We start from the raw sequence: 15,584 nt of genomic DNA on the forward strand, positions 1-15,584 counted from the left end.
GTGTAGATTGAGGAAACTACCAGCCTGTCTTAAACATACTCCATGCTAAACCCTAGCTCTCATAATCCCCAACTTGTATGGCTATGGCAACTACTTGGGGAATTTGTACAAACCATATTAATCTTCACAGTCGGTATTGATCAGTTTAGAGGACACAGCTGAACAAAAAATTCTGAAGTACAAAGTAAAATCTCTTAGTTAGGTAATGAAGAGAAAGGGAAGGGATTGGAAGACACACAAAGGGTACTTTTTGCAACAAGAGACTACTGCAACAAATGGGCATATTTCTTTTTAAGAGTATCTTAAGTTAATATAGACCAGATATAAATAAATGTGCTACCTACATTTTCCATCTATTCATTGTGTCACTTTTTTTATTAAAAAAAAAATCAACTGAATTTTGGGTATGAATATTCCAGCAAAATTTAACTCAATTTCAGTCACTACTTTAGCACTTTGAACTTAGAATAAACCATACAAAATAGACTTGCCTAAAAAAATGAATATATTAACAATTGTACAGCGCCATATCTTCTTTAGTATATTTGTAAAGGATTTTGCTTTCAAGTCTGTAGAATCAAACTCAATAGTATTAAGTTTTCAATTTCCACAGAAAAACTGATGTCTGATGCATATGGGTCAAGCAACTTTTTCTTGTTAGGTAATTTCTCAAGAACAGTTAATTTCTTCACTGAAGTTTTGATATTGATTTAAGTGAATTGTTCACAGCTGAACACAGAAAGTCTCAGATATAGGACTAAAAGTTCTCTAGTTTTCATATGGTACATTCAGCCAAAGATAAAAGTGGAAAGGTTACTTTAAAATAATTTAAATCTGTTACTCGAGACCCACCAATTGACTTAGAAACCCCACATCCTCTTTATATGATTTAAAATTATTTCTCCAGAACTCTTGAAAAAGCTTGTCAATGGCTAGAACGCTGAGGCCTTGCATTTTTGCTAAATATTAGGACCGCAATAATCTCAGCAATCTTTACATAAGTGAGACTGCTCAAGATGCTGTTGTGTAATCTAAAGCAATGCAAAGGGAAAACAGGCACTCAGTCGCCGCATTCTTATGTTAAATAAGGGGGGGATATTTAGAACAGAAGGCATAAACGAAATTTATATGGTGTGTTCACAAAAACTAGATTTCCTTTTATAAATTTCAGTTGGGTAGCTGCCAATATAGAAAGCAATCAACATCTTTCAACAGTGTGTCCAGTAAACAAGTCTCGTACATTTTGGAAAGTGTGAGGCCCTATAGTGACAATCACAAGTTACTATTCATCTAGCATGTGGCACTAGGTTCAGCACATTTAATGCATATGAAATACAAGTTATTCCTGTGTGTGAATTGATTACTCCCAACAAATTCAACTTTGCTATGCAGACCATAACAGCTGCCATTTAAAGAACAATTACACAATTCCAGCTTTCAGTTCTGTATCAGGTTAATAGGTTTATTGTGGCTTTGAGCATCAAAGAATATTTGAGGTAGATTACTAGCCTTTGTCAGATATCTCCCTGGAATTTTAAGAGCTCAGTTGCAATGAGGAATTCTTGGTTACATATGCACTCAGTGGTACTTGGGAGGACAAACTCCTAAAAAAAGATGCGTGCATTATGTGTACCTGTGAATCAGGGCAAGAACTTCCTGCTTCTAAAGAGTTCTTAGTAGTACCCATCCAGAGAGACATCTGGAAATCCTACAGATCGCACGGCTGAATCCAGATTTAGAGGAGCGTCACACAAAAAGCAGATTTCTTTTCTGTTTGCTAAGGGAGTTTTGCACGCATTAATAAAGAAAGGCCTGTCAAATACTTTCAAGAAGTGGAACTTTTAAAAAGTTTAATGGTTGTCCAGTATGGGCTATGCAATCTTCTAGGACCTAGAACTAGATGGCAAGGTATTATTCAGTGACCATGTCTTCAGACAGCAGAAGGCTCATGTAGAAAGTCAGATGCTTATTCATGTCAATTGCATCCTTCCCATTTTCAAAATTATCCTAATATTGCTACAGAGTACATTATTCTGAAGAACCTTCCTGTGCTGTCAGATGGAGATACTTGAATAAAGGTCTTCTATTTCTTTCTTGAAGTATTCTCTCAGTTCTGGTCGCCTGGCTTTGAAAGTAGGCGTCAACAAACCATTTTGAACTGTGAACATTTCAGAGTGGATGGAAATCGCTTTAACCTGAATTTTTTTTAAAAAAGAAATAAATAAAATTAGGTATAAAAGGATCAGAAGGAAAAACTAAACTAAACCCTAATCTGAAAACTCTGCTTGGTTGCTTCTTGAAATTTGCCGATAAATTGTGGATTTTATCAGGCAAAGCAAATACTGTATAACTTACAACCTTTCTAACAAAAATTACAGGCAGAGTCCAATTGATGAAATATGAAAATGGTTTTTTTTTCTGGTTTTGTATGAAGCAAGCCCTTTTGATCTGCAGTTTATGCTTTATTTTTATTGCATAATCATTGACAGAGTTGACAATTATTTTGTTGAAAAGTGAGTCCAACTGTTACATTTATTTTGGGTGAGGTATACATTCATTTTAGACTGCTTAAACCCGAGATCATTTGCTTCACTCCTGTTTCCCAGATTTTCCTACATAAATAAGTTTAACTTTATTTTGCTACCAATTTTACCTTTTAATTTAGGAATCTGCAATCTTCCCTGTGAGTAAAAGCTCTTATCCAAAAGAGTCTGCTTCATATTCCCTCAAAGTCCACAACCCTTGGTATAGTTACACAAAAAAACTGAACTGCAGCTAATATTTATTTATTGTGCATGTTTAATGTTATATGGTTTTGATTTATTGTTTGTGTTTTGTGCTGTATACTACTTAGAATGCTACTGTTTGAGTTCATGGGCCATATTAAATCTATTTTATAAAGAATAAATAATTTTTGCTCATGCTCTGACTTGGTATTTCACATATCCTTTGAACAGGCTTTTAAAAATACATTTAAACATCATCATAACAAAAATGTTCTGTGGCCTGAGAACAATTCAAAGATACTTGGAGGCATCTGTAATATGGCAAATGATTTAGCTTTACTAGATAAGTGGTCAAAGCAATGGAAACTGCAGTTTAATGTTTCCAAATGTAAAATAATGCACTTGGGAAAAAGGAATCCTCAATCTGAGTATTGTATTGGCAGTTCTGTGCTAGCAAAAACTTCAGAAGAGAAGGATTTAGGGGTAGTGATTTCTGACAGTCTCAAAATGGGTGAACAGTGCAGTCAGGCAGTAGGGAAAGCAAGTAGAATGCTTGGGTGCATAGCTAGAGGTATAACAAGCAGGAAGAGGGAGACAGTGATCCTGCTGTATAGAGCGCTGGTGAGACCACATTTGGAATACTGTGTTCACTTCTGGAGACCTCATCTACAAAAAGATATTGATAAAATTGAACGGGTCCAAAGACGGGCTACAAAAATGGTGGAAGGTCTTACGCATAAAACGTATCAGGAAAGACTTAATGAACTCAATCTGTATAGTTTGGAGGACAGAAGGGAAAGGGGGGACATGATAGAAACATTTAAATATGTTAAAGTGTTAAATAAGGTTCAGGAGGGAAGTGTTTTCAATAGGTAAGTGAACACAAAAACAAGGGAACACAATCTGAGGTTAGTTGAGTGAAAGATTAGAAGTAATGTGAGAAAATATTATTTTACTGAAAGAGTAGTAGATGCTTGGAACAAACTTCCAGCAGACGTGGTCAGTAAATCCATAGTAACTGAATTTAAACATGCCTGGGATAAACATATATCCATCCTAAGATATAATACAAGAAAAATAGTATAAGGACAGACTAGATGGACCATGAGGTCTTTTTCTGCCGTCAGACTTCTATGTTTTTACTTTTAGCTGCATAGGAACTGTCCCAGGAGAACATGCTTGTTGAATATTTAAAAAAATACTTTCAATTTTTAGCACTGAAATTAATTATGTGTTCAACAGTTACCTTTCCCTGGTTTAAAGGTCTTATCATATATCACATTTATTACTTCCAGTGAGGGGCACCATTGTGGGGATGTGGATAGAGCATCAGTTGGCTTAATCTGGCTCTGCATACCATGCAAAATATTTTATGCACTTGGGCAGCTTATAAATTTAATAAATAAATAAAACATCAATAAATCATAGGGGAGATTTCTGGCAACCCTCTATGCAATTCTGAATACCGGTATATCTATTTAGGAATAAATCCCGCAGAAAGCACCCAGACATTCTGCCAAGTAAGTCTTATATGGCAGGGGTCCCCAAACTTGGCAACTTTAAGACTTGTGGACTTCAACTCTCAGAATTCTCCAGCCAGCATAGCTATATGGGATTAGATTCCAAGGATTTTCTTTTTTTCCTCCATGGGTTCTCTTTCTCTGCCCTACAGATGTACAGTCCCCATTAGCAAACATCTCCTATTTGAATTCTGTAAATCTGTTAGAAAAATATCTATGCATGTATGAGGAAATACAGTAGTCTATGCAGCAAACAAAAATAACTGCTTTATTTTCTAGGTCAGCTATAGGAATGAAGGGGTTGAACTCACTTCCCAGAACTGCTTTCAGCTTATTTTGATATGTACTATCTATTATAAGACATTTTTTGAAAATGACTCTTACGCAAATTTAAATAAATATATTTTAATAAAAATAGAAATATCAATGAATATATCGCTGAACCACAAAGCACAGTGACGCATGTGAGGGTTTAAATAATGCATGCTAAAATCCCCTCCTATTCATCTCAAAAAGGAGTCCATCTCATTTTAGTCATCAATGTTTTTTCCAGTACATACCTGTTCAAATGAATAAAGTCCGCTTTGTTTTCCTAATTGTACCATATCTTCCATTATAGCATCTTTCAGTTCCTAAATAAGAACACAAGACACCTATTTATAGCCATGAGGCTCAATACAGCAACAAGAGAATATTAATATTCAAATAATTTCCTCCTTTTTATGTGCTTGTTTGTTGGGCTGGTAGCAGTGAAAAAGGCAGGGGATGGCACAATGAAAAAGGTATGTACCACTTTAAATCCCACCTATTCTGCACACAGGTTCTACCAATTGTTAATTCTGACTTCATTCTCCCATCACTTGCTGAGGCCTTTAATTGATTGAATTAAGGGTGGTATCTCCTTGCCCAATAAAAAAGAAATGTCCCAAAACCCAATTAGATGTCCAAAAAGACCCCTTTATCTTTATCTTTCAAGCATGCATGTTTATGAGTAAGTTGAGAAGGGTGGCATAGAAATGTGTGTGTTTATCACATGTTTTTGCTGAATTTGAAAATTAAACCAACCTCAGTTTTAGGTATTGTTTCCTTTTTTAAAAAGTTAGGAACATGATTTGTTATACTGATAACTGCTGGAAGACTATTATATGCACAAAAATGGAAATATTCTGAAATACCCACAGTGGGGGGATAGTTGGTAAATATGATGGAACTAGCAGATGGCAAGAATGATTTGTCTGATTAGGAAAGGACAATGAGTTCATTTATTACTGACTGGAAACCCCTCATTGAATTTTTGCTGCAGAAATAAAAAAAACAAAAAAAGAACTTGCACATTTCTGGGTTTGACTGTTACAAAGGCTAGCTTATGGAAAGAAGGAAATTATGATGTAATCTTAAGAAAGTAAAATATACAGTAAAGGCATTTATAACTGCTATTAAATTGGAAATTGCTTCTTTGTATTTTTCTCTTTCTTTTTTATGTATTCATTTTTTAAATTTCTTTTATTCATTCTCTAAATGTTACATAGCTTTCATTATTAAAAATTAACAACTTTAATTAAAAAAATCTTTTTTAAGTTGCCTGTAATCCATACTTAACTATTCTTAACTATGCATTTGCTTTCTCATTACCTGTCCTAAATTCAAATGACCAGTCAGAAATGTTTGAATTTTTCTAACTTTCACAAAGTTTTTTAATATATATATATATCCCTGACTATGATACTGGCCTCATCTGGCTTTTTCCATTTTGTTCCTTGCAGAATGGAAGAAGTTGCCTTGTTGTGGTTGGCTCTGGGCCAGCTCCTGCCCCAAGGACTGTGGGGGTGGATGTGGGTGAATCCTCCCAGTGTCAAAGGCCTGTTTTACTGCCGACTGCTTCGGACAGCGAAGTATCGTCGGAAGCAGGGAGTGACTGTGAAATGGGACCCTCAGAGGGGGTCATGGCAGGCAGCCCATTAGGAAGCAATTCATCCTCATCTTCGCTGGACTCTGATGAAGAAGCAGTTATTGACATACGCAGGCGAAGGGCCATGAATAGAAAAGAGCAGCTACATAGGTATTACAAGAGATTATGATAATTCACCTGTGGTTGAGTGTGGTTCAACTAATTAGGGCTGCTGTTAAATGGGCAGTGTGCCGGCCTCTCAATGTGGAAGATTATCTGTTCGTGATAGTGGATGTGGCTTTACTCTCCGGATTCTCCAAGGACTCTGTGCTTTGATATCAGGACTCTGAACTTAAATCATAGTCAAACGTTGGAAACCGTTTGAAGGAGAGTAGCTGTGACGACTTCACAGCTACTTGTTAATTGCTTTGAGAGTTTTTTTCCCACGGCATTCAAGTCTGTTTGCTTTGAAGGTGAGCCCTTTGACTACCAAAAGGTGTTTTGCTTTTTTTTCCTTTGGATAAAGACAGTATTCTTGACTTTTCACGTGTGTGTGTCTGCTTTTGCTACCTTTGCATTTAATTAGGGGCTCGTGCAGAGAGCTCGGCCGAACATTGCCTTATACTGTATTTTACATCTGATCTGTTGAGAGCAGCTGTGTCTACACTAACGGGGTAGAGTGGGATGGGGTGAAATAGAATATAGAATCTTTTTTGATTTAGTCATCTGACCATATGAAAAGTATAAAACCAATATAAATACCAATACAAAGATAACAACAGAAGCTATTTACAATAATTTGTCACCCCTATATTTAACCCCAACCTGTCCTAAATAGTCTGTCCTCTCTGAAATAGCCATTGATATAGAGTCCTTGGACAGCAACAGTAGCCAACAACCAAGTACTGGAGCATGTAACATCAGGCGTGTCATTAGAAGGGGGGAAAAATCACCTTATTTTGTTTAGGTGACGGGATTCACTGGAGAAAGCAATTATGCAGGGAAGAGTTAGCAGTAAAAGGAAATCAGGCCAAAAAACAATGGCTGGACATCATCAAAGCTGACTCCAGTCATGGCATAGAGAAACTCAAGCAGTGTAAAATCAGAAGATGTGGAAAAACCTGACCCACAGAATTGCCAAGAGTCAGACATGATTGAATGATATCATCATCACCATCATCATCATAAAGAGTGCAGTCTTACTAGTGATGCAGGTTCATTTCCTGCAAAAACACAGTTTCTTTTGAGTGTCCCAATTAGTTTTTAAATAAGAATCTAAAATTCTCCTTTCTGCAGAATATAGTTTGCAACCAAAGAGGATATGTGCAATGTCGTCAACAGCAGGTGTACCATAGATACATAACCTTTCTTAAAATGGAATTCGATGAAACCACCTACATTTTACTACAGAATTCTAATTACAGAATCCAGAGCAGACTTGGTTATACTTCAAGTCCCTTGAATTAAGCCGTGGCATTTAATCAGGTCCAGGAAACATGCCGTCTCTTATTACAACACCTGCCCTCCAGAATGATACCTATTCATTAATCCAGTAGCTCCCAGTCTAATAAAGTTTCCATGCTCCAATTGTTCTCCCAAGCTTTGGGAATGGAGCTCTGTTGATTGCTTTTAATATGGGATATTGACTGAAAGTTTCAGATTCTACTTCTATTGATTTTTGGTTTTGATAGTTATCTACAGTCATTCTGGAGTTAGGTAGCCTCCTACATTTATTTTTTATTTATTTTTATTTATTTATTTTGTCCAATACACAATGAGGGTTTTAGTGGGTATATATCTATATACACATAGTAAAATACATGATGAAGGTTATAGAGGAGATATTCATAGTAAAATATATCTAAGAAATAATAGAAAAGAAGATACAGTATAGTAATAGAACATATCAATGAAAGAATAGAAGAAGAGATATAGGAATAGAAGAAAGGTATAGGAGATATAGGAGAGCAATAGGACAGGGGATGGAAGGCACTCTAGTGCACTTGTACTCGCCCCTTACTGAACTTTTAGGAATCTGGATAGGTCAACCGTAGATAATCTAAGGGTAAAGTGTTGGAGGTTTGGGGATGACACTATGGAGTAATGAGTTCCACGCTTCGACAACTCAGTTACTGAAGTCATATTTTTTACAGTCAAGTTTGGAGCAGTTAATATTAAGTTTAAATCTGTTGTGTGCTCTTGTGTTGTTGTGGTTGTAGCTGAAGTAGTCGCCGACAGGCAGGACGTTGCAGCATATGATCTTGTGCGCAATACTTAGATCTTGTTTAAGGCATCTTAGTTCTAAGCTTTCTAGGCCCAGGATTGAAAGTCTAGTCTCGTAGGGTATTCTGTTTCGACTGGAGGAGTGAAGGTCTCTTCTGGTGAAGTATCTTTGGACATTTTCAAGGGTGTTAATGTCTGAGATGCGATATGGGTTCCAAACAGATGAGCTGTATTCGAGGATGGGTCTGGCAAAAGTTTTGTAAGCTCTGGTATGTGAAATATTTTAAGTTGCACTACTATTATGACATCAGGTATTAACTCATAAAGCATGAATGGTGTTTCAAACATTTGACATGTACAACTACATATATATGACCCTTCTTACATTATGTTCTCCATAATATACCCAATCTCCTTCCCATTCTTAGGAAATTTTTACATGTTATCATGTTGCACTCTTCATTTTAACAAAATCTGCCTCTCATAAAATTCTTTATATTACTTTATAGTACCTGGGAAATCCAATTAAAATTTTCATCTGTGCCTCTTATTTGCATACTCTTGCTAAAGGAGCATTGAACTTGTATATTTGGACTAGAAAGCACAGACAGAAGAACATGTACCTTATTGCTGCAAAGTTGTGTAAACGTTCCATCAAAGCCCTTTCTCTTGGCCCAGCCTGGCATGATTTCAACATCTGGTACAACTATCCCCACCAGAAAGGCCTGCAAGGTAAAAATGGAAGCCGTATTTGCGACCCAGCTTTTCAGTTTAGTCCCATGGTTCCAAAATGGTTAAACCAGCTATTATTAAATAAAAGCAGATGTATTAAATGAAAACAGATGCTTCATGCTCAAAACAACTGAAATGGGTCATTTCAAATTAAAAATGTTTGCACACCTCCACTTGCTACTTATTCTGAAATGCCTCTTTCATCAGCAAAATAGCAGTTTCTAATAACTGAACTTATTCCAGAAGACTTCTGGCACCATCAGTCAATATCCATTCTCCACATTATACTAGGCATACCTATATTTCATATAGGTGAACAGAAAACAAATACAGTAATTATCGTGAGACAACTATGCCACACTCGTAATACGGAAGTAGTGTACCACAGAAGAAAATAGCTATCTTCTTTACTTAACTTTACAGGAAGTCAGAATAGACATTTCAAATTATAAAACAGGAAGAGGAACTTGACTAAAATGCCAATAGTTACCTGTAAGCTATCTCCGTGCACATATATTTGGGAGACAGGTTCACTACGAATGTAGATGTTTTCAATTTTTTCTGGTGCAATGTATTCTCCCTGAGCCAATTTAAATATATGTTTTTTTCTATCGATGATTTTGAGTGTCCCATTCTGTGAGTACACAAAAAACAAAACACCCAATTATCTTGTTCCAAGAAAAATTGCTAGGCAATAATTTTGAACTTATTTTATATTTTGGCTATCTATCTATCTATCTATCTATCTATCTATCTATCTATCTATCTATCTATCTATCTATCTATCTATCTATCTATCTATCTACCTACCTACCTACCTACCTACCTATCTCTCTCCCTCTATCCATCCATCCATCCATCCATCCATCCATCTATCTATTTATTTAGATTTGTATGCCGCCCCTCTCCGGAGACTTGGAGCGGCTCACAACAACAAAACCGTACAAATACAATAGTTAAAAACAATTTAAAACCCTTAAAAAACAGTCATACGTCTCATACACACCATACGTAAACGGCCCAGGGGAATCAATTTCCCCATGCCTAACAGCAGGGGTGGGTTTTAAGGAGTTTGCGAAAGGCAAGGAGGGTGAGGGACAATCCTAATCTCCGGGAGGAGTTGGTTCCAGAGGGTCGGGGCTGCCACAGAGAAGGCTCTTCCCCTGGGTCCCGCTAGACAACATTGTTTCGTCAACGGGACCTGGAGAAGGCCAACTCTGTGGGACCTAACCGGTCGCTGGGATTCGTGCGGCAGAAGGCAGTCTCGGAGATATTCTGGTCCGATGCCATGAAGGTCATAACCAACACTTTGAATTGTGATCGGCAACCAATGCAGACTGCGGAGTGTTGATGTGACATGGGCATACCTGGGGAAGCCCATGATTGCTCTCACAGCTGCATTTTGCACAATCTGAAATTTCCAAACACTCTTCAGAGGTAGCCCCATGTAGAGAGAATTACAGTAGTCGAACCTTGAGGTGATGAGGGCATGAGTGACTGTGAGCAGTGACTCCAGGTCCAAGTAGGGCTGCAACTGGTGTACCAGGCGAACCTGGGCAAACGCCCCCCTCACCACAACTGAAAGATGGTTCTCTAATGTAAGCAGTGGATCGAGGAGGATGCCCAAGTTGCGGACCTTCTCTAAGAGAGTCAGTAATTCCCCCCCCAGGGTGATGGACGGACAGATAGAATTGTCCTTTGGAAGCAAAACCCACAGCCACTCCCTCTTATCAGGGTTGAGTTTGAGTCTGTTGACACCCATCCAGACCCTAACAGCCTCCAGGCACCAGCATATCACTTCCACTGCTTCACTGACTGGATATGGGGTACAGATGTACAGCTAGGTATCATCGGCCTACTGATGATACCTCACCCTATGCCCCTGGATGATCTTGCCCAGCGGTTTCATTAGATATTAAATAGCAGGGGGGAGAGGACCAACACCTGAGGCACCCCACAAGATAGAAGCCTAGAGGTTGACCTCTGACCCTTCACTAACACTGACTGCGACTGACCGGAGAGGTAGGAGGAGAACCACTGAAGAACAGTGACTCCCACTCCCAACCCCTCCAGCCCACGCAGAAGGATACCATGGTTGATGGTATCGAAAGCCGCTGAGAGGTCGAGAAGCACCAGGACAGAGGATAAACCCCTGTCCCGGGCCCGCCAGAGGTCATCCATCAATGCGACCAAAGCAGTTTCCATGCTGTAGCCGGGCCTGAATCCTGACTGCTGAGGGCCTAGATAACCGGCTTCTTCCAAGGACCGCTGGAGCTGGAGCACCACCACCTTCTCAACAACCTTCCCCATAAAGGGAAGGTTGGAGACTAGATGATAGTTGTTGAGAATGGCTGGGTCCAGGGAAGACTTCTTGAGGAGGGGGCGCACAAGTGCCTCCTTGTAGGAAGCCTGGAGGGACCCCCTCCCCAAAGAAGCGTTGACCATCTCCTGGACCCAGCTCCGTGTCACCTCCCTGCTGGCCGAAACCAGCCAGGAGGGACACGGATCCAGTAAGCAGGTGGAGGAAATCACAGCTCCAATGGCCTCGTCCACTTCATCAGGTGTCACCAGATCAAACTCTTCCCAGACAGATGGACAAGTACGGGCCCCAGTCACCTCGACTGACTTGTTGTCAGTTGACTCTGTTATCCAATCGGAGTCGAGGTCCACCAACCTGAATGGTAAGAGAAGCTAAAATTATCTTCGTGGTTTAGGAAAACTGGCAGCATTACTTAACAGAAAAGAATTATATCTTATGAATGAGGCTTTCCATCTAGTAAATGATTTGGGGATCACAATTTACACTGTATTCAATCACATCAATAGTCTGTCTTTTCTCTGAAGATCCCTCAAGAGAGACAATGTGTTATAGTGGCTAAGTTTGCAGGAAGACTGGAGAGATTTAGGTTCTAATCCATCCTCGGCCATAGAGAGTTGGTCATGTGGTCAGTCTCTTTCAGTCAACTAACTTCGTAAGATTGGAATTGGGGAGACAATGAAGGGTGCTTCCCACCCTTTTGACAGAGCTCATGGAGAAATGACCATAAAGTGAACAAATAACAACAACCTGAAAAAGGTGAACAAGTTAAACTCAAATCTCCTTGGAGAAACCCTGACAACCTCCTACATTACAGTATCTCATCATCTATATATACATAAACAGTGATGCCAACTTATTCCCTTTATTATTTCCAAAAATGTCTCAAATCAATGAAGATGTCGCTTTTCAACGTTATTCTTAATGCAGTAATGAAACATTAGCGGTTCAATACATACAGACAGCCACTTTCCAATGTCTCCTGTATGAAGCCAGCCATCCTTGTCCAAGGCTTCAGCTGTTCTTTCTTTATCTTTTAAGTAGCCCTTGAAAACATTGGGACCTTTGACGCAGATCTGAAAGAGAGATCAACATGCTGCTTAACAGTAAGAGTAGTAAACAGTTTACTGTTTACAAAACAGCTGCTGGATGTGAAGCAAACATTTTTGTAATGAGAAGTAATTAGGTTATGTGCTGTTGGGATAAGAGACTCATATGGCAATCTCCCATAAAGAAGCATTTGCAGACTGTAAGGAGACTTCAAGCATTTATTTCGGATGGCATCCCCAACTGCTTCCAGCAAACCAGTGCTGTCAACCTTATTCACCATTGCCCGTAAGCTGCCAAAAGTTGTTTGAATTTTGCAAAGTAGAAGTATTATAAATAAATTTTGATAGAAATCAAACTATCCTGTTTTCTCCAAAACAAGGCATCCCCTGCTAATAAGCCCGACTGACAATATGGCTTATTTATAATTAATGCTTATTTCAGGGTTCAATAAAATAAAATAAGGCAGGGTCATATTTTTGGGAAAACATGGTAGTACTAATCAATATGCCATACAAGTTTAATAAATAATAATAAAAATAATAAAGCTGGAGCACCACTTGAACATCTCTGGCATTGACAAAATCACCAGCAATCAATTACAAAAGGCAGCTTTACATCCTGTGATGATGCCTTTAATTGGTATTTTTTTGTATTTTTATTTTCATCAGGCATGTATTAGATAACAGGTATAAATTGCATTGGCATCCTTCAGTCTCAAAATACCATGGTATCATACTCTGGATTCCCCAGAGCATGAAAGCTGGGTAGGTTAGTATGGAGGAAAGATTATATAAATATAAATATAAGCATAAGTATGAATACATGAAATAGACACAAATAAAAGGGAACCTTAGGACAGGGATGGTAGGCACGCTTGTGCGCTTATATGCACACCCCTTAAAGACCTCTTAGGAATAGGGTGAGGTCGAATTAATATATGTCAATAATGATAATAATGATAATACACCAGTGATGGCGAACCTATGGTACGGATGCCACAAGCGGCACACGGAGCCATATCTGCTGGAACGTGAGCTGTTGCCCTAGTCAACTCAAACATGCATGTGTGTGCTGGCCAGCTGATTTTTGGCTTGTACAGAGGCTCTGGGAGGGCTTTCTTTGGCTTCCAGAGAGCCTCTGGGGGGGGCATTTTTATCCTCCCCCAGCTCCAGGGATGCCTTTGGAGCCTGGGGAGAGCGAAACACGAGCCTACTGGGCTCAACAGGACTTGGGAAAAGGCTGTTTTTGGCCTCCTGAGGGCCTCGAGGGGATGGGGGAAGGTGTTTTCACCCTCCCCAGGCAATGAATTATGGGTGTGGGCAATCGCGCATGCGCAATAGCATACATACACACTTTTTCAACATTCAAAGGAAAAAAAGGTTCACCATCACTGTAAACACATTAATATCATCAATTTCCACATCTGTCTATCCCAGGTCCTTGAGGATTCAATGTGAATAAAAATCTGAATCCAGGCTAAACATATAGCTGACTGTGTGCCAAACTGTAATAAATAATGATCTAACCCTGATAAAAGATGAACAGCTGTTCTCTGCTCCATAATTCATTCATTCATTCATTCATTCATTCATTCATTCATTCATTCATTCATTCATTCCATTTTTATGCTGCCCAACTCTCTAGGGACTCTAGGCAGCTCAGAACCAAAAATATAAAACATCCCAATAATTTAAATACAACATTTAAACACATGTACAGTGATCCCTCGGTTAGCGCGGGGGTTACGTTCCAAGACCTCCCGCGCTAACCGATTTCCGTGTTATACTGGATGCGGAAGTAAAAACACCATCTGCGCATGTGCGCCATTTTTTTCATGGCCGCACATGCGCAGATGGTGGAGTTTGCGTGTGGGCAGCGGGGAAGACCAAGGGAAGGTTCCTTCAGCCGCCCAACAGCTGATCTGCTCCGCAGCGCGGAAGCAGCGAGGAGCTGAAGATGGGGTTTCCCCGTTGCCGCGCTGCGGAGCGGATCAGGTGTTGGGCGGCTGAAGGAACCTTCCCTTGGTCTTCCCGCCAGATCACTTGCCGCTTGCCGCTTGCCAGTCCACGCCCCCCTGGATGAGCGGCCCCGCATGGCCCCAGCACCGGACTCCGTTGCCGAACGCCGAAACCGGAAGGGGCGAGGTGGGGGGGGGGGAGAACGGGAGGCTCAGCATTCCGTCAGTCGCAGCGCTGGCTGTCAACTTTTCTTTTTAGCACTGGGGAGGCAAGTCAGCTCCTGCCCAGTTTTAAAAAGAAAAGTTGACAGCCAGCGCTGCGGCTGACGGAATGCTGAGCTTCCCGTTCTCTCTCCGCCCCCTCGCCCCTTCGCCCCCCTTTGTTCCTAGGAGAAGTGCTGGTGAGGAGCAGAAGGTCTGTCTTGCCTCAATCCCCAGCACTTCTCCTAGGAACACAGGGAGGCGAAGGGGTGAGGGGGGGGGAGAGAAAACGGGAGGCTCAGCATTCCGTCAGTCGCAGCGCTGGCTGTCAACTTTTCTTTTTAGCACTGGGGAGGCAAGTCAGCTCCTGCCCAGTTTTAAAAAGAAAAGTTGACAGCCAGCGATTGTTCCGCTGCCGCCAGCATGGCCTGGCTGGCAGCGGAAGATGTAACGGAGCCCACGGGGGATTCGCCTTCCTCCCACCCGCAGCCGAGACTGATCGTGGGCTCCTTCGCAACCTCGGAGAGCTTCCAGGGCATGAAAGCTCACGAAAACCAGGAAGCTCTCCGAGGTTGCGAAGGAGCCCACGATCAGTCGGCTGCGGGCGGGAGGAAAGCGAATGCCACGGGGCTGGGCTCGGCTCCCCCCTCGGCTCCCCCCCTTACCAGCCCCGCCGCGGAAGGCTCCATTCTGTTCCCTGCCGGCCCGATTGAGTGGCCGGCGGTCTCCATTCAGGGAACAGAATGGAGCCTTCCGCGGCGGGGCTGGTAAGGGGGGGAGCCGAGGGGGGAGCCGAGGGGGGAGCCGAGCCCAGCCCCGTGGCATTCGCTTTCCTCCCGCCCGCAGTTGACGTCCACCCCCTCCTCGGTGTCCCCGGCACCCAGCGTCCCCACGCCGCCTCCACCTCCCGGTAATGTGCCCGACCTCTGCCTCTCTCTTTCTCTCTCATATACCACGCCGGCAACAGGGA

At 40.9% G+C, this 15,584-nt stretch overlaps 1 protein-coding gene across 5 annotated transcripts in view; it reads right to left on the bottom strand.

The window, feature by feature from the left end:
- Window positions 1-1,435: 1,435 nt before the first annotated feature.
- ACSL6 (acyl-CoA synthetase long chain family member 6) overlaps window positions 1,436-15,584 on the bottom strand; it is a 118,147-nt gene continuing 103,998 nt past the window's right edge. For all 5 annotated transcript variants that reach the window (XM_070739281.1, XM_070739280.1, XM_070739279.1 and 2 more), the window contains exons 17-21: window positions 12,366-12,482; window positions 9,580-9,723; window positions 8,981-9,082; window positions 4,807-4,878; window positions 1,436-2,195 (exon numbers count right to left, since the gene is read on the bottom strand). In XM_070739281.1, coding sequence (XP_070595382.1) covers window positions 2,055-2,195; window positions 4,807-4,878; window positions 8,981-9,082; window positions 9,580-9,723; window positions 12,366-12,482 — 576 coding nt within the window. In that variant the 3' untranslated portion in view covers window positions 1,436-2,054. The remainder of the gene's footprint in view (window positions 2,196-4,806; window positions 4,879-8,980; window positions 9,083-9,579; window positions 9,724-12,365; window positions 12,483-15,584) is intronic.

The sequence above is a fragment of the Erythrolamprus reginae genome, chromosome 2 (genome assembly GCF_031021105.1).
Source record: "Erythrolamprus reginae isolate rEryReg1 chromosome 2, rEryReg1.hap1, whole genome shotgun sequence".
NCBI lineage: Eukaryota > Metazoa > Chordata > Lepidosauria > Squamata > Dipsadidae > Erythrolamprus > Erythrolamprus reginae.